General features: G+C 31.1%; 1 protein-coding gene across 1 annotated transcript in view; it reads left to right on the top strand.

Moving 5' to 3' along the window:
- The window catches only part of LOC139485921 (leucine-rich repeat transmembrane neuronal protein 3-like), a 29,419-nt gene extending 12,556 nt beyond the window's left edge, over positions 1–16,863 (top strand). The window contains exons 7-17 of the mRNA XM_071270591.1: positions 1,128–1,199; positions 3,199–3,270; positions 4,960–5,031; positions 6,092–6,163; positions 10,103–10,174; positions 10,416–10,487; positions 12,637–12,708; positions 12,980–13,134; positions 13,993–14,160; positions 15,183–15,220; positions 16,262–16,863. Coding sequence (XP_071126692.1) covers positions 1,128–1,199; positions 3,199–3,270; positions 4,960–5,031; positions 6,092–6,163; positions 10,103–10,174; positions 10,416–10,487; positions 12,637–12,708; positions 12,980–13,134; positions 13,993–14,160; positions 15,183–15,220; positions 16,262–16,273 — 877 coding nt within the window. The 3' untranslated portion in view covers positions 16,274–16,863. The remainder of the gene's footprint in view (positions 1–1,127; positions 1,200–3,198; positions 3,271–4,959; positions 5,032–6,091; positions 6,164–10,102; positions 10,175–10,415; positions 10,488–12,636; positions 12,709–12,979; positions 13,135–13,992; positions 14,161–15,182; positions 15,221–16,261) is intronic.
- The last annotated feature ends 3,796 nt before the right edge of the window (positions 16,864–20,659 follow it).

Below are 20,659 nucleotides of genomic sequence, written 5' to 3'. Positions count from 1 at the left end.
CCGGAAGCATGCCAAGAGTCTGTTGTCTGTCCTCATTGCCTCATCCAAGGATAGACAATGCAGTTAGCGGTATAAACAACATTGACATTGACATATTAAAACGCAGAAAAAAAAAACAACACTTAAAATCAAAGCAAAAGCATGGAATTTAATGGGTTTTTTAATAACATGATTACGTCATTTCATGCCCGAAGTTCTAAAACTTCGTGTCAAAACTGTTAACAATAGCAGAAAACATAGTTTATTACATTAAGCCAAGAATACCCTTTCCTTCATATTCGTATAAAGTTTTAAAAACGTTTTAAAAAATCAGGTGTTGCAAAATATTTTTAAGACATACGTTATTTGAAAATATTTATATGACTTTTTGATAGATAGTTACATCAAGTCCGAATAGAAAGGCAAACAACGAACACAAATGTCGTATTCAAAACATTTAAACATTGTTTTACCTACGATTCATCATTCCCTTATCTGGTTTCAAACTTTCACAAGGAAACCAAATTTCAATTATAGCAACAGATAAGTTTAAGAATTAATTTTTGAGTCATTGAATATCTTGTTAGTGTTATTGTTTACTTATGGTTGTCTTAAATAAAACTCTCCAATTTTTTGGTCGACATCATCATGATCATCAATTTGTTAATCATCCCATTTGGTCAAAATATTTTTCGACTATCGATGGGCCTTAGCTTTCAATTTTTGTTTTGTTTGGTGCCTTCCTGATGAATATGACGTCCAGGCTTATGCAAAAAAAACATGTCGTGTTCAATAAATTTGAATAATATTTTACTGACGATTCATTAATCTCTTTTTTAGACTATTAAATAGAAATAAAATTTCAATTATAGCATCATACACGTTTAAGGATCTTGTGTCATTGAAATACTGAAATTTGTATTCTCCATTTCTATAGTCGACATTATAGATTTGTTTATCGTCCCTCTTGGTCAAGACTATTGACACACATTGAGTGTCAATAGTTTGGACTTTTCGTGAGCGTTCCTGGTGAATGTGACTTTTAGTCGTATTTGAAAGGTTAAAATAAAAGACGTCGTGTCGTGCTCAATAAATTTGAATAATGTTTTACTGACAATTTATTTATATGTGACATACTCTATTTTCAGGGATCTAAGCTATAATCAAATTTCAATAATCTTAGCAGATACGTTTAAGGATCTTGTGTCATTGGTAACCCTGTAAGTATTGATTTCAAAATTAAAAAAAAGACTGAAATTCCCGTATTCAAATTCTATGATCGACATCATGAATAAGTTGATCGCCGCGAATAGTACTGCAGTTTTTCAAGCTTTAATAAGTTGGTGGCTTTCTATTTGTTATATTCCAGATGAATGTATTTATCAAGAAAAGCGTTTTAATATGCATACACCAAATGAATATACTATTTTATTTTTATCATTATCGTTATTTTCGCTCTTAACTTATAACATTTAAACACCGGGGCTAGGGTATAAAAGGGAGACAATTCATAAAAATATGATTTTATTCACATATTGGGCAATGTTAAGAAGTGAGAAGCATTTTTCAAAATTAATACAAAAATTGCTATCTGCTTTACTTTTAAACTTGTACAGTTGTCAGAACATAAATTATGGTCAGTTTAGGCCAAACAGTGAGAAAATAGAATAACTCACAATAAAGATATTACAAATTAAAATCCTGAAGCACAGCTATTTTTCAAATTCAAATTCCTGTGATTGACAAGTAGGAGGAGATAACCATGACAACAACAGTCTGTTTATGTTTACAACGAAAGTAGCATACCACATGTGGCTTTAAGTAATCTAAAGCATGCATTTGTGAATTGAGAATCTACTTACATATTGCAGGGGATCAATCAATTATATAATCCTTTCAAAGCTTCAGAATATAGATAGTATTTTAATCTGTTGTGCCAACTAATGTTAAAAAAATGTTATATCCTATTAAATAAATGTCACTTTTATAAATTTATGTAACTATTCCCAGAGGTGGCCCATATAAGTAATATTTTCAGGATTTGGACGCCACCCTCTTACCAGTTTTAGGACACACTTAGGCATAACATCTCTTTTTTGCCATGTGTCATTTTTGAATATAGGGTCCCTTTCAAGAGCAGCTTGTTTTCCCATTAAATATCTGTCATTCTTCCAAGCTTCTCGGTGAAACATCATTGTCCAGAAATATTTGTACTTCTCCTTTCTATTATTTCTTTGATGTCTATTTTGAGGTTCACTTTCCCACCACATTTGCCTGTTTTTTTTCACTATTAATGCAAGGTTTGCAAAAACAAAAGGGACATTCCTCACATGCTTGGTCTCGTTCTATGAGGAATTGGTTTTCTTCAATTCCATCTTCTATCTCCTCCTGTACATTGTCACTAGTTTGTGTGGACATAGTTGTAACCTTTGCTATCTCATTGTTACTATCTACTAAATCTACATCCCAATTGTAATATCCAATTAACTGTAAATAGTTTCCTTTTGTTCTTCAGTGAATCGAAGTGCTGTTTTCTCCATTTTGTCAAGTGTGTATATTTTATATCTAGTTTACACGACTTGACCTTTTATCAAACTGTAGCAATAAAACAACAATATCTTTCCCTCCAAATCTTAGCACCAAATATCTTGGTTATCATATTCCCAGTGTTTTACACACCTAATTTTATAATAAGGTACCTACAGGAATGATGAATATGTTTAAACATATCTAACATACTTGTGTAAGACATTGCGTCTGTAATGCTTTAAATATTATGTCTATTACTCCTTTAGAATCTCCTCTCAAATTAAGGGAGGCTATCATGCAGGGAAATGCATGTTTCATAAGGCTTTATTATGAATTCTGTTTAATTCTTACTGCCCCCACTCCCTATAATTCCATATTTAGAAAATGTCCCTTGCTATAATGTAATAGTTTAATTAGTATATCCATGATATGATCCCTTGGATTTGTTGTTAAAAAATGTAAATAAAACAATCCCCTGCCATGGTCCGAAATTTTCTTAGACTGGGTCAAATTACACAACTGTTTACATATTTATCATGTAGATAATCTTTTAGATGTATAATATTATATTGCATCAGTTACTTTTAGTATTATTCACTTGTTATTGAAAATGGAAAAAGAAACAAAACGACCTCCTTGCTTCAAAATAGTGTTTTACTGACGATTCATTAATGCCTTATCTATTTTCAGCAATTTTCGAGGAAACCAGATATCAACTATAGCAAAAGATGCGTTTAATGATCTTGTGTCATTAAAAAACCTGTAAGTTAAATTTTTTTTTACTAATGGTTATCCTAAATTTCATTCTCAAAATATTTGGTCAACATCATAAATTTGTTTATCGTTCCGTTTGTTCAAAACCTTTTACTTTTATTTGTGGTTATAATGATGTTAACCGTAACGATTATTCTAATAATTGGCTCATTGCAAACAGCTTGTGCCAATCCGTGTTCAGAATTTTCCTGTGATTGCCAAGGCACAGAAGTGATATGAAAAAACATGAAATTTAGAAGATATACCTGATGGTATACCTAATACTACAACACTATTGTAAGTGTGGTTCGCTTTTGTATTTTATCTAGAAATAGTTAATAGTGAAAGCAATTAAAATGTAATCTCTCTCTCTCTCTCTCTCTCTCTCTCTCTCTCTCTCTCTCTCTCTCTCTCTCTCTCTCTCTCTCTCTCTCTCTCTCTCTCTCTCTCTCTCTCTCTCTCTCTCTCTCTCTCTCTCTCTTCTATTGTTGTTCTTCAAAAATAGGTAAAGAAGCCTTGAAGACAAAACAGTGAAATATAATGTTGATCGTTAATTTTCGTCTTTCGTCATTTTTCTTTTTTTTTTTTGTGATTTCAGTGTCGCTCTTAGGATTCATGCCCTTTCAAACTTTGTTTTTTTTCTTCAAGTTGTTCTAATTTTATGTTGTAACGTCACAGTTCTAGATAAGCTGTAAAAGAGAGGCGAACAATACCAGAGTGACATTCAAACTAATAAGTCGAAAATAAACTGATAACTGCCATGGCTAAAAAAGAAAAAGTCAAACAGACAAACAACAGTATACAAAACACAACATAGAAAACTAAAGACTGAGCACACGAACCCCACCAAAATCTGGGGGTGATATCAGGTGCTCCGGAAGGGTAGAATTGACACTGGCGTAGCCTAACTTTTATTTCTAGTAAGGTAAATGAATCGAATGACTGAGCGCAACCGCAATGCTAATTGGGAAGGGATGACCAAGTGGAAAATTCCGCGTCCCAAAACAGTTTTCAGCATGTTTATCAGCAAAACAGTTTTAAACCTGCCGGGGCACATGAGATCACCCCCAGTTTTTGGTTGGGTTCTTGTTGCTCAGTTTTAATTTTTTTCTGTTGTGATTGGTGTACTGTTGTTTGTCTGTTAGTCTTCTTATTTTTTTTTTTTTGCCATGGCGTTTTCAGTATATTTACGACTTATGAGTTTAGGTGTAGTGGTATATTTCGCCTCTATTTTAAAGATGAAACAAGCATTTTTTCATGCTTGCTTTTAGTATAGTGGAACATATTTCGTACAAATTGTTATCTAAAGAAATCAACAATAAATCCAGAAAGTCACTGGTGGCGCTTAATAAAACCCCGACATAGTTTATTTGAGCATGTCCCCAGTCACGTCACATTACTAAAAGTGTACACCTTATGAAAAGGACACTGCTTTGAATAAAAAAAATCCACAGATTTGAGTGTCATGACGTCACGGATATAGACCTAAGAGAAGGACATATATTTGAGGTTGTACATATATTTGACACTTACACAGTTTCTCCATATCGATACACTTTTACTTTACATTTTGTATTCTCTTGAGTCTTACTGATGAATAAGTGTGCAGGACATATTGAACAGCTAATTTAATAAACGCGTTTGATGCATTTGAATAATATTTTAATGACAATTCATTAATTCTTTATCTCTTTCTAGAGATCTATCCCGAAACGGCATTAAAACCATAGCAGCAGATGCGTTTATTAATCTTACATCGTTGGAACAATTGTAAGTTCTGTTTATTCAATAAATGAATTACTAGAATTAAAGCTGTCTAATTTAATGTGCGACATTATGAATGAGTTGATAGTCTCTAATCATGATAATGGTCATAGTTCCTTTCAAGCATGAATACATCCTATGATTTCTACCTTTAGCAACTGTTACGAATTCCTTGAATTCCTTACGAATTTAAACAAAAACAGAAAAGTGCCTCAATTTGCAAACACCAATCATCAACCATTTTTGCATGTAAACCATTCCTAAATTGTCCATGTATCAATGCATTAATCATTAGAAGCAAAGGTTCCAACAAATTCAGGAAAAGTTGATTTTAAATTGATTTTGTTAGAATGTTTAGGTCCGTTTTGGTCAATGTATGCAGTTTTGCTTGTATCATTATCTACTGTTTTTGCATGTACACCATTCCTTAAATGTTCGTGTGTCTATGTATTAATCATTTGAAACAAAGATTCCAACACATTCATGCAAAGTTGATTTTATATTGATTTGGATAGATTCTTTAGGTCCCTTTTGGTTATCAAACTTTTCATTCGTATGGTTACTTAACCATCTATGGCTTCCAAATATTTGGCTTTTATCGTTCGTGACGGAAGTATATCTAGAAAAAAACGCTGCAGACGTATAACATGTAAAAATTGTTATTTTCATTTGTGTTTGGCTATATCATTTAATATTTGTTAACAATCACACGTGACCTCTTTTGTCATTTGACGCTGTAATGTTTACCATTTGTCTCATATTTCTGCTACGTAACAAAAATGCTCCACTTCCATAATTGGTATTCAGTAACATATGAATTTCTCTATTTTTGGTTTCTTGTAAAAGATTAAAGAGTTGTTTAAATCAAATACCAGTGGCGTGTTCACTAAATGTTTATAGTGTTTACATTTCATTAAATCTTTATCATTTTCAAGGTTTAACTGGAAATCAAATTTCCGCTACAACAGTCAATACGTCAAGTACTAACTTTGTTCTATTAAGGCGGGTAATTTGAAAAGTGTTTTAATGACAAATCTTAATCATGGTAATTTTTAACTCTTTTCAGAAAGTTAGAATTCAACAAAATTTCATCTTTAACAGCAAATGTGTTTAATGGTCTTGTTTCAATCAATACCATGTAAGTACTTGTTTCATTGAAAACCATGTAAATCTTGCTTTTGTATTGAACGATTTGGTTGTATGTGACCCCATGTCAGATTGGTTTAAATCAAAACACGTGTCACGTCCAAAAAAAGTGAATCGTCTTTTACTGATGATTCGTTTATTCTTTTACAAATATATTTATCTACATGGTATATTCAGATATTGATCCACAAACCAAATGTATTTATCTAGTATATGATATTTTGAAATCTTGATACCCAATATCTGTATCTACACGGTATTTTCCGATCTTGATCAACAAACCAAAATGTCTTTATCTACATGGTATTTGCAGATCTTGATCCACTAACCCAATGTTTTTATCTATATTGTATTGTCCGATCTTGTTCCACAATCTAAATGTCTTTATCTACATGGTATTTTCAGATCTTGATCCACAAACCAAATGTTTTTATCTATATGGTATTGTCCGATCGACATGGATTTTCAGATCTTGATCCACAATCTAAATGTCTTTTATCTACATGGTATTTTAAAATCTTAATTCACACACTAAATGTTTTTATGTACATGGTAATTGCAGATCTTTATCCACAAACTAAATGTATTTCTCTATATGTTATTTACATATCTTAATCCACAAACCCAATGATTTTACCTATATGGCATTTTCAGATCTTGATCCACAAACCAAATATATTTTTCACCAGTTGCGTTTCATGATGTTGTCTCCTTGTATTCCTTGTTAAAATGTGTTTTATAATAGAATAAAAAAAGACGGACGTTCCAGTTTTCCAATTCTATGGTCGATATCAGGAATTGATTGATCGTCCCTTTTGGTTTTAAAGCTTCACACGCATTTTTAAATCTTTGGCTTTCTATATTTTGTTAGCATTCCTGATAAATGTAAAAATTCCTAAAAAGGGATCAATTGGCAAACAACAATTGAATAAAGTGTCACTTGATTCATGATTCCGGAAACTGACATTGGTCATGCGGCAGATCTTGTAGTATCAGATGTATTATTACCTAGAATACATTGTTAATCTGGTTAGAAGCATCTCATCCCAATATTGTTTTAAGGACTGATTTACTGTAGTAATGATAGTAGAATAAGATTTTATCAGACTGATTATATAAATTATATAGTTCTTGTGTAGTGTAGATATGGAGTACTAATCTTTTTTTTCAAAATTCTATACAGTAACCAAATTTCAATAATCTCAGCAGATACGTTTAAGTGTGTGTTATTGGAAACCCTGTAAGTATTGATTTTAAATGAAAAAAAGACTGAAATTCAAGTATTCGAATTCTATGATCGACATCATGGATAAGTTGATCGTACACGATAACATAACATTTAAGGAGTTTTATTGCTATGGTAGATTATTTTCAATAAATAATGTGAGCAGACAACGCTATCTATGAAACTATCAGGAAGTGGTGTCAGCACAGCATGAATCAAGTACATTCGAGATTTCCAAAACGCAATGGCTTGATTGCATACCTACCGGAAGCATGCCAAGAGTCTGTTGTCTGTCCTCATTGCCTCATCCAAGGATATATAGACAAGGCTGTTACCGGTATAAACAAAATTGACATCGAAATATTAAAACGCAGAAAAAAAACAATTAAAATCAAAGTAAAAGCATGGAATTTAATGGGTTTTTTAATAACATGATAACGTCATTTCATGCCCGAAGTTTATAAAACTTCGTGTCAAAATTATTAACCATGTTAACTATAGCAGAAAAATTAGTTTATTACATTAAGCCAAAAATACCCTTTCCTTCCTATTCGCATACAGTTTTAAAAACGTTTTAAAAAATTAGGTGTTGCAAAATATTTTTAAGTTGATCGTCGCGAATGGTAATAAAATTGAGAATGGAAATGGGGAATGTATCAACGAGAAAACAACCCGACCATATCTCAGCTGGCCCCTAAACAAATATATACTAGTTCAATGATAATGAACGCCATACTAATTTCCAAATTGTACACAAGAAACTAAAATTAAAATAATACAAGACTTTACAATAATAATAATGCAGTTTTTCAAGCTTTAATAAGTTGGTGGCTTTCTATTTTTTATATTCCAGATGAATGTATTTATCAAGAAAAGCGTTTTAATATGCATACACCAAATGAATATACTATTTTTTCTATCATTATCGTCATTTTCGCTCTTAACTTATAAGATTCAAAGACCGGGGCTCGGGTATAAAAGGGAGACAATTCAAAAACATATGATTTTATTCACATATTGGACAGAGTTAAGAAGTGAGAAGCACTTTTCAAAATTAATACAAAAATTGCTATCTGCTTTACTTTTACTTAATTTTTACAGTTGTCAGAGCATAAATAATGGTCAGTTTAGGCCAAAAAGTGAGAAAATAGAATAACTCACAACAAAGATATTTCAAATTAAAATCCTGAAGTACAGCTTTTTTTAAATTCAAATTCATTTGATTGACAGGTAGAAGGAGATATCAATGACAACACCTGTCTGTTTATGTTTACAACGGAAGTAGCATGCTACATGTGGCTTTATATAATTTAAAGTATGCATTTGTGAATTGAGAATCTACTTACATATTGCAGGGGATCAATCAATTATATAATCCTTTCAAAGCCTCAGAATATAAATAGTCTTTTAATCTGTTGTGCCAACTAATGTTTAAAAAACATCTTATATCCTATTAAATAAATGTCACTTTTATAAATTTATGTAACTATTCCCAGAGGTGGCCCATATAAGTAATATTTTCAGGATTTGGACGCCACCCTCTTACCAGTTTTATGACACAATTAAGCATAATATCTCTTTTTTGCCATGTGTCATTTTTGAATTTAGGGACCCTTTCAAGAGCAGCTTGTTTTCACATTAAATATCTGCCATTCGCCCAAGCTTCTCGGTGAAACATCATCGTCCAGATGTATTTGTACTTCTCCTTTCTATGATTTCGTTGATGTCTATCTTGAGGATCACTTTCCCACCTCATTTGTCTGGTTTTTTTTCACTAGTAATGCAAGGTTTGCAAAAACAAAAGGGACATTCCTCACATTCTTGGTCTCGTTCAATGAGGAATTTGTTTTCTTCAATTCCATCTTCTATCTCCTCCTGTACATTGTCACTAGTTTGTGTGGACATAGTTGTAACTTTTGCTATCTCATTGTCACTATCTATTAAATTTACATCCCAATTGTAATATCCAATTACCTGTAAATAGTTTCCTTTTGTTCTTCAGTGAATCGAAGTGTTATTTTCTCCATTTTGTCAAGTGTGTATATTTTATATCTAGTTTACACGACTTGAACTTTTATCAAACTGTAGCAATAAAACAACAATATCTTTCCCTCCAAATCTTAGCACCAAATATCTTGGTTATCATATTCCCAGTGTTTTACACACCTAATTTTATAATAAGGTACCTACAGGAATGATGAATATGTTTAAACATATCTAACATACTTGTGTAAGACATTGCGTCTGTAATGCTTTAAATATTATGTTCATTACTCCTTTATAATCCCCTCTCAAATTGAGGGAGGCTATCATGCAGGGAAATGCATGTTTCATAAGGCTTTATTATGAATTCTGTTTAATTCTTACTGCCCCCACTCCCTATAATTCCATATTTAGAAAATGTCCCTTGCTATAATGTAATAGTTTAATTAGTATATCCATGATATGATCCTTTGGATTTGTAGATAAAAAATGTAAATAAAACAATCCCCTGCCATGGTCCGAAATTTTCTTAGACTGGGTCAAATTACACAACTGTTTACATATTTATCATGTAGATAATCTTTTAGATGTATAATATTATATTGCATCAGTTACTTTTAGTATTATTCACTTGTTATTGAAAATGGAAAAAGAAACAAAACGACCTCCTTGCTTCAAAATAGTGTTTTACTGACGATTCATTAATGCCTTATCTATTTTCAGACTTTTAGGAGGAAACCAGATATCAACTATAGCAAAAGATGCGTTTAAGGATCTTGTGTCATTAAAAAACCTGTAAGTTATATTTTTTTTTTACTAATGGTTATCCTAAATTTCATTCTCAAAATATTTGGTCAACATCATAAATTTGTTTATCGTTCCGTTTGTTCAAAACCTTTTACTTTTATTTGTGGTTTGTTTTGTGAATTCACATGAATGTGACTTCCAGTCAGACTAGAAAGTATTATATCATATGTCGTGTTCAATAGATTTGAGTAGTATTTTGACGATTCATTAATCTCTAATCTATTTTCAGATTTTTAGAAAATAACAAAATTTCAACAATTGCAACAGATACGTTTAAGGATCTTGTGTCATTAACATACATGTAAGTATTTTGTTTTTACAGAAATAAGTACTGAAATTATAGATCTCCAAATATATGGTCGACACCATATATTGGTTGGTAAAACTAAAATTCGACTATTGACACATTGATCGTTATTTTTTTTTTCGTGAGCGTTCCTGGTGAATGTGACTTTCAGGCTGACTGGAAAGGTTAACAATTAAAAACAAACTATTTGATCTTTGTTAAAAGTTGAAACGTCTTGTGTAACTTTTTTTTAATATAACCATGTGAAGAATTAAGTTTGAATGGTAGATCTTTGGTTGTTACTGTTTAAGAGATAGGGTTCTCTCACACTGAAACATTGGTAAAGTTGTTGAAACGATCGAGATAGTAATACCGAGTCCAAGTTTTTATAACCAATAATAAGATTATAAAAACTGTTCAGTCAATAAATCATTAATACCTTTACATTGTTCGACATGCAATGAAACATATTAGTCATCGCAATAAATCTATTCAAGGTGCTTTTTTTTGTTGAAATACTTTTCTGGAATGCAATACACCAACTGTTACACACATCAAACATCGTATCTTGTAAACAGACGACCAGGCAAGAAATTAAAAAAAAAAAACAACATAAAAACAAGAATGTGAATCTAATGGTTCCTTTAAACACGAAAATCACGACAATCTTAGCTAACCTTTGTCTGTTTTACTGACAAACAATATTTGTGGGCGAAGAATTAAACATGAACAACAGTACCTAAATATCCCAAACAGGTTTAAAAAAGTAGTTTTTCCATGCGATATGCATGTTTCGACAGATATGAAAATTATTTTGGAAAATTTTCGAACTAATACATGAATCTGAAATTTTGTTTGTTTTGAAAAAATAACGATATCTGAGGGTAAGTTCTATGGAATGAAAACTCTGTTATCAGACATTGCCAAAATCTGGAACATAAATTGGGATCTAAGATTGTGTTGAAACAGGGGTTGCTGATAGAGTTTTTTTGTGAACGGATGTATGCACAACAGTTTCTGCATCAAGATCAAAGATAAGTAATTTGTTTGAAACAGGAAAAGGAGAAGGTAGGTTTAGAAGGAAGATCATTATGAAAAGAAAACAAACGACAATAAGATATTTTCACCGCGAGAAAACAAAATAATGACTATAAAAAATAGTTGAACACATGGTATACACTGCGACATGACGTTATAAGGGCCTTGTATAACATTAGTATCCAACACATAGTTAGCAGGTAATCCATGTTGCCAATGACGGAAAATGATAGAGAGACTTCTGAATTTGAACGTTTTCGTTGTAGCGTGCCTGTAGCAAGTTCCGGATGCCATTATTTCGGTTAAATGATTGTCGAATAATTTTCAATTGTTTCTTGATTCATCTTGCCAACGGCATAATAACCAAAAGTAAACACATGAACAAGTCGACTTGGGGTCTTTCGATTGTTACCTTTACAGCAAGCGCGTTAAATGAGGGGGCCGGTGAGGTACAGAGTGTCTTCGTATAATTTCCAGTTTATTTCCTGCATATCCACAGCTTAGTGTTCCAAGACGTGAGACATATATCAATCAATCAATGTCTCTTCTAAGTTTTTCCAGTAATGCTCTTTTTATGACAATATTCACTGTAAAAAAATCAACCTTAAAAAATTATGTAGTGTTTAATGAATAAAATGTAATGTGATGTGATGTGATTGACAATGATACAACTACTCAACAGAGCCCACATGACGTTGATATAAACAACTGTAGGTCACCATTTTGTCTTCAACAATGAGCAAAACCATACTGTTCACCATGTGTATGAGCGTTTTAACCTCCCATTAACCAGCTATAGTCGTGTAAAAGTACAACATAAGAACAAATTGAAAACTCAGTTAGAAATGACTTTACTCATGCGATTGGTACGAACCACAAAAAAAGAAACAACAAACATAATGAACAAAACAAACAATGCACCGATATTTTTACTCGAACAGTACTCGTTGTTACTGAAAGCTAGTTAATCAATGACAATATCAACTGAAAAATAAATTATGTTCTAGATCATCCATATTGAATGAGGGTTCAATGCTGTTATAAATTGAAATCTTCGAAAAGTCTCAGATATTATATCATTTAATTTAATTTGACATAACTAACTTTTTAAACGTTTTCATTTCAGAACCCTTTATGGCAACGCCTTTACAGCAATATCAGCCGATATATTTAGAAAACTTACTAATATAACCAGGCTGTACGTCATGTAAACTTATCTTTTTATACTATAAGAAGCAATGTCATATGATGATAAAAATAGTAAAAGCACAAAAACAAAAGAAATGAAAATAAATATTGTTTACCTTAAGTCATTTTATAAGTTGTTCTTATGTTATCGTTAAAATATTTTGTTTATATAAGAAACAACTGTAGTATATATCATCGGTGCAAATAAGTAGTTAACTTTGGTTTGATTAGCCTTGATGTAGCTTCTTTTTTGTTAGAATGCAATAGTATTTATTTTTCAGCAATTTGAGTTACATCGTTACATGTTGCAATATGACCGACTTCTTCAAATGGAAAGCTTCTCAAACTGAACTCAATGAATTGGTAGGAAAATGCATTGACTTTGATTCAGTCACGGACATCACTGAATTTGACATATCTAACTGTACAATTCCGGGTAAGCCGTTTATTTTAATAAATTAAGGATCAGAGACTTGAATAAAAGGTCAAGCACCTCGAAAAGATGATAATAATTATGAGAAAACATATATCACATTACACATAAAATTATTCCACCGAAAGAGAAAGTGCACAAATGAGGAATCAAGTCGGGTTCTAAAGCTTATGTTGCCTGTGCATTTCTAATGGGACCTCATTACGTCGCTATTAACACATTAATTTTCTTGCATCGTCATCGGTTGTTTGTGGCAAAACATGCTGGGTGACGTGGCGGTTGTGACTACTAAAATGAAACAAACCGTTGCCACTTTGTGTAACCAGAATACTCTATCAAATATCTACTAGAAACATAACATCTGCCCTATAGTGGCAAATGAACAATCATTATACTCAATAATGCTAAATGGATATCAAATTACTTGTGTTTTGTGGGTGTCTATTGAAGAGAGGCGAAAGATACCAAAGAAACATGTCAACGCATAAGTCGACAACAAACTGAGGATGTCATAGCAAAAAAAAAAAAAATGTAAAACGACGAAAGGAAAAACAGCAGTATACAAACTGACAAAACACAACATACATTTGTAAAAACTAAAAGAAACACGACACAAAAATGCATGTATTGTTAAATTCACGGTATCCAAATAACTTGGATAAATTTTGATCAAATAGATTTTAACGCAATTTACATGGTTATGAACCTTCGATTTAAGATAGGCAGATAAAACATGATAAAATTAGGAATTTAATATTCATAAAAAAATGTTGTTAAAAAGAACTATACTTATTTTCTTCGCAAATAAAAATATACCCTACCAATGTTTGTTAATTCTTTTTTATGATATTTGTATTTCAGTGGATGGTCATTGGGGATCTTGGTCAACAACATCATGTTCAGTGACATGCGGGAGTGGCACAAAATATAGGAATCGAATTTGCAATAACCCCTCGCCATCTGATGGGGGAAAACATTGTGTTGGCAAAGACACCGAACTATCACAGTGTAGATTAAGACATTGTCCAGGTACATCTTACTTTCAGTTCAGGAGAAAATGACCTGATAATATGGTGTTCAAACAGATTTATTTATTTTGTAAAAATTATTTCCGTACTCCATGTTTACCTTACAACAAAATGATTTGTATTTACCTGTGTACGTTAACGATGTTTCATACAAAACCTTCTTATCATTACGAAGAAAGATACTGTACACAATACAAAAAATTATTAAAGGTTTAATGAATGAACAATACCAAATAAATATAAATATTGATATTCGGGATTACATATTACATAAAACATTATGCCGATTTTAAAAAATTTTGAACTAAATACAAATTAAAAACCGTACAAAGCTTGTACAAAAGTAATTTTGATCATTCTGAATGTACATGCAAATTATGTATTTACAATAGACTGGCTGCGTATGTAGATATACCGAAATTGAAACATAATCGAATTAAGAAGTTAGGCAGATGTAAATTGACTATTAACAAAATTGATAACTTAACAACACAGCTTGGTCGATAGAGGAGAGAGTCATTTGGGATGCAGCACGTCAACAGATCTTTGTTTTCTAAAATATTTAATAATGTTTGTATTCATTCACATTTTTTTTTTATTTTTGACTCATTTCTATATAATTTTTATATGCATCAGTTTGTTCTCAAAGCACCACGTCAAGATAGATTGAATGTTGATTATTATCTTAGGAAAATGCTTATAGTAACATTTTATTTATAAAATAGAAATATTAAATTAAACATATTCATATCTGAAATGTATATAAAGTCATTTTTTCCGAATTGCCAGTTTACATTATTGATTTGAAATTGCTAATAAAAACACCATGTGTCAAAGCAAATTCAAGGAAGATAGGGAAAACATCTTTACAAATTTATATGAACCCTTGTTATGTTTATTTTTATTTCAGTTACGTTGTGAAACTGTTAATAAATTGTGTTTATATATCAAGCCAAAATGACAAGTAAATTATGTGTATATATTCATTATTCATTAAATTCACTCTGGTAATTGTATTTATAGCATCCTGCAAACATTCAAAAGCACAGACAAGAAATCAGGTATGTTGTTTAAAACATACAATACATACCTCTTAACTTTACAGTGATAATATGTATGTGTTAAATGATGAATAAGTCTGTTATCATACCGCGGAAATCTTGATCAAGGAAATTTTCTTTAAACATGTCTAATATAAACAGCAATATCTGTTCTGGTGCACATTTACATATTTAACTTTCACAAACAAAAACTTACATAATAAAATTTAAGACAAACAATTTCTCCCTATTGCTGATTTTAATTTTTAGGCGGTGATGTTCGTTTGTCCACAGCGTATGATATTCATATTTCCTAACACTTTGTTTACCTCCTGTCTGTATAAACGTTTTAGATTTCAATGAGCGTAACTTTTGATTAACTTGTAAATTAAAAGAAAGTCACAACTTACGTAAAATATTAACTAAATTCTTTCATAGATACAAAAATTTGGTTTGGAAGTTTTGTGTAGAAACATAATTTTTGATTGTTTACCTTTTTATGTCTTCTTACTGAAGTTATTTTTTCTTTTCTTACGATAACATATATGTTTATTTAAGCAATGAGTTCCAGATATATAAATACATAAGTAGCTCAGGTTACACTCTTATGGACCTCTGGTTTTTCAACAGCCTCACTTGACCAGGGAACAATTTAATGAGTTTAAAAATGAAAACAACACGTTAAATACTTTCAAGCGTCCGAGGCGCTTTTCTTGATTGGTCTTCATCAGGAACGCTAAAAGCCAAATATTTAAGAGCCGTGGATGTCTATACATATAGTTTAGTTTATAACGTCCATAGTTTTACATATTTAAATAACCAGTACATGCTTCCCCAGAACGCAAAGGTTTAATTATTAACCTAAGCAGTCATATTAGCAATAAGATATAGTGATCTGTGTATAAAATACATATCATACTTCCATTCTCTATTATATTTCTCAAACAATTGTTGGTAAAATTTGGGCAGTTTACGGAAGGTGATTTTGTTTTCGTAACATAGTTTTGACAATAAGGCAAGAAAATAATTCAGTATAATTTTACAATACTTAATTTTCTTCAGATAAAAGGTTGAAGAAGGCAAGGACATGGAAAAGGAATTCTCATCCGTGATCTTGATTTGACTAGTACAAAGAAATAAAGAATAGGGATAATGGACTTCATATTTTAACATGATGGCGTATGAATGAATGCAGACTTTGCTTTTATTTTCTTTGAAAAATTTATTTTGAATGATAATCGGTTTAAAATATTCTGTTTTTTCTTATTACATTTATCGACTATTTTACTTTTATAAAGGGAACATTGAGGCTAAAAATGTTCATTGGTAGCTTTCAAATACATCAATCTACATTAATTTAGCTATAATCGTTGCGTACAAATACATTATCATTTTATTTAATTCTATTTGATGTTACATTGTGGTTGTGGGGATAAACATTGGAATCATGTTTTTGGTTTCTGCAAAAAAAACAAAATTACATATTTTTTTTGTTAATCCATATCATACATTCATTAAGCTATACTCGTTGCTGACATTTAAATTATCATTTGAATTAATTTTATTTCATGTTACATTATGGGGATATACATGGGTACATGTTAGCATCAATTGCCATGGGTATGATTTTTTTGTTTTTGCAATAAAAGATGGGATGAATTTGATGTTTTATTTTGTTTTTCAATTCAAATCTACAAGACATTAATATATTTCTAAAAAGTCGATTCTTTTTTCAAAAGAGTCCACAGATACCCAAAAGGATATTTAAACTCATATGTCGCGAAAGAGCCGATAATGCCTGGGAAAAACAGAAAAAAAAGAAAAAATATCGAACAACAGGTTGCAAAACACAACATAGGAAACTGAAAACTAGGCAAGACGAACCCCTCCAAAAACCGTAGGTAATCTCAGGGGCTCCAGATGAGTAAACAGATCCTGTTTTACATGTGGCTCCTGTCATCTTATTGATGTCCTGTTCTACTTGTGGCTCCTCTATATCGCTCTGCTTAGTTCAGGTGACTAAATTTGAAAAGTTGGAACGAAATAACTAGCTTTAAATCATCAACCTTGTGCTTAAATGTGCTCTTTGTATGAAGGTGGGGTTTGAGTTCAATATAAGGAATATATGGTTATAGGTAATCACGATTTTGAGCAGTCTGTGAAAGTTGAACTATTTCTACTGTCGATTTATCGTATCACTATATTTTGTAAACTAAGAAGTTTTGTAATAGTTTTGTAAATTGTTGTGAAGAAAGTGTACGATAACCAATTTCCATGTATTAAAAGTCCGAAACTTATAATGGCAAGGTTTAAATTCAACACTCCAAATTACATAATATTCAATAAATACAACCGTAGTTTACCGATGTTCAAATCATCTAATACGGAAAATTAAAGATAGGAGTATCCATCCAAGACATAAACCAGTACATACACAGCAAAAAACAAAAAAAATAAAAGGAACAGCGCTATTATTCACTACAAAAGTCGAAAAGTCTGAAAAGACCAGTTTTTGTCTTAATTTGCATGAATTTTTACTCGACATTCTCCAAAAGTATGACTTGTGTCTTAATTTTTCTTGACAAATTCTCATTTATATCAAATTTGTATGAAATTTAATTGACATCTTCTCGACATTCTGAATATTGTCGTAAAATTTCTTGACAAATTCTTGACATTTGAATACTGTCTTGAAATTTCTCGACATGTTCTCGACATTCTTTATTTTTCGCAATATGGCTTGACATATTCTGAACATTTTGAATTGTGTCTTAAATTTACTTGACAGTTCTGAGTTTTATAAATCAAGACCAATATTCATGATATAACTTTAATATTTATTTTTCTTTATATAATATACTGTTGTTTCAAGTTACACTTTAATAATAACAGTTGGGCATGTAAAATAATTGAAAATTTGGGTGTGTTGATATAAAACAATTTAAAATTGGGTTTTTAAATAATTACAAATTACTTAATCTTATAAATTAAATGATTAAAACCAATCATACTGTAGACATATTTCATTCTACATTCATAATATTCAATGTTTATATGGTAAATAATTATTGTACCAAAATGTGGTTTATTTAAATAGCAAATTATGATGATATATGTATACAAATGATTCATTTAAGAGAAGAAAAATTTGTGTAATGTCATCTGTTGGAATATATATATTAAGTATTACACATGGACAGGATGTTCCCAATACAATTAAGGTATTCCACACCCAAGATTACACGCAACTGTCAAATAGAAATTACTGCTTTACCTGTAATAAGATTATCAGTTGACCGACCATGCCACTATAATTTAAAAAGTTTGTTCATAGATGAAAATGAAAATCATCATTTTGATGAAAAAAAAAGTTACTTAAAATTGATTTTCTTCATCAAAATTATGAAGTTAATTATTTTAACATAAAAAAAATTTGAATATTTCCCAAAGATTAAAAGAAAAATATTATCTACTCCAGGAATAAAATTTTTTTTTTTATAATGGGTCCATTTTAACTGCCTACGAGACACCTATTTTAGTAAAGCAATTTGACTGGCAGTTTTGCGAACGGCAAATATCTAAATACTGTTCGTCAGTAACTTCAACTTTATTCCAAGTGAAAACAATGAATTAAACGTTTAATAAAAATAAATCAAAATTAGACTACATTGGGGATTATTCAGGGTATTCCAACTTAGTTGAACCAAAAGGGTATTTTACTATACCAAATTAATCCTTGATTCTTCAAAGTCTAGTTTAGCTATAATAAGTATATAACAGCAATATGATGTCATAAACAATGCAGAATAAGTCTGTTCACATTTAAGGCGAAATTTATACTCTTGAAATAGTGTCAAGACATATTCAAGACTGTAAAGAATGTGTCGAGACATATTCAGACATTTTTTAGAATGTCAAGAATATGTCGACATATTCAGACATTATTAAGAATGTCAAGAATATGTCAAGACAAATCGAGACATTATCAAGAATGTCACGAATATGTCAAGACAGATCGAGACAAATTTAAGACAGTCAAGAATTGGTCGAGACTAATCCAGACTCTTATCAGATGATACAGGAAGTGTCGAGAAATTTTAAGACAATGTTCATACTGTCAAGACACTTCTCAAGAAAAATCAAGAACCTTATCAGACAAATTCATACTATGTCGAGAACTTTTAAAAATGATTTAGACAAATTAATAATGTGGAGTAAAAATTCATGCAAATTCAGACAAAAACTGGTCTTTTCAGACTTTTTGACTTTTGTAGTGATTGCTGATCTTCATCTCAAAATAACAGTAAAGCCTTCAACACGGAGCAAAATATATCACTTTACTGCAAGTCCAAGACGGCTTCTATTACCAGTTTGAGTGAAATTCATTGAAAACTGATGATCACGCCACAATTGTGAATTGAAGAACAAAGCCGTAGAGTAATATCAATAAACAAAATCTAGCAAAGATATCAAACATTTACTGTCATAATCTAATCCGACAATTACACTGTGGCGTATGAAACAATACAAACATTAAGACAATCACGGGCACATCGAGATATGTGTTAGATAACTTGATCTGCTGATTGGTCTTATACAGACGAAACGCGCGTCTTCCATACCAAGTTATAATCAGGGTATGTTTGATTAAGATTAGCTAAACGTAAGTGAAAAAAACGGATAAAATAGCATGACCTACAAAAGAAACATCTCGGGGCTCTTTTCGTAAAAATATCTTAAGTTTAAAAAAAACATATTTCAGTATTACTTATGATCAATTTTAATCGTAAGATTTTTTATGAAAAGGTTCGTCGACTGGTCAATTCAAACATAATCCAGCTAGATATACAGACTACTACTCTTCTATAACCTCCACAAGATAGAATGTCGTTAGTTTAGAAACAATGTATCATTCAATTAATTCATGATGGTGGCCGTGAAACTCGTTTACTAATCATTTCAGTCGTTCTTCCATTTAACTACTCAAGAAAATGTTGCATTATAACAACACCATTACATTTCATCACTTCCAATTCCACTATACAACATTGCTGAAGCAGGGTTTGAACCAACAACTCCAGCGTTTACAGACAAGTGATCATTCCATATTAACAAACTAGACCACTTGTCCATTGAGGTCACTTTTATTTTTCGCTGTCAACATTTGCCGTAAAAGATAACTCATTGTAACGGTAACTTTTACATCTTTTGATTTTGTCCAATGGTCAAAACGTACATGATTATGATATTGTTATGCTGTGGAAAAGGTCATGGAACAAGATAAAGTAATAATCAAGTAAAACCTTAAAAAGAACATTCCAAAACAAATATACTTGTCAAATACAGACATTCAAAGATCATGGTAAAATCTCGGTGGCATTTCGATCAAAACATAGAACAAAAACCTACGAAATAAAGGACAAAATATTTCGAATTCCCTATATAAAAAAAAATAACAAC

Source organism: Mytilus edulis, chromosome 8, assembly GCF_963676685.1.
Source record: "Mytilus edulis chromosome 8, xbMytEdul2.2, whole genome shotgun sequence".
Classification (NCBI taxonomy): Eukaryota; Metazoa; Mollusca; class Bivalvia; order Mytilida; family Mytilidae; genus Mytilus; species Mytilus edulis.
This window is presented reverse-complemented; position numbering and strand designations above follow the sequence as displayed.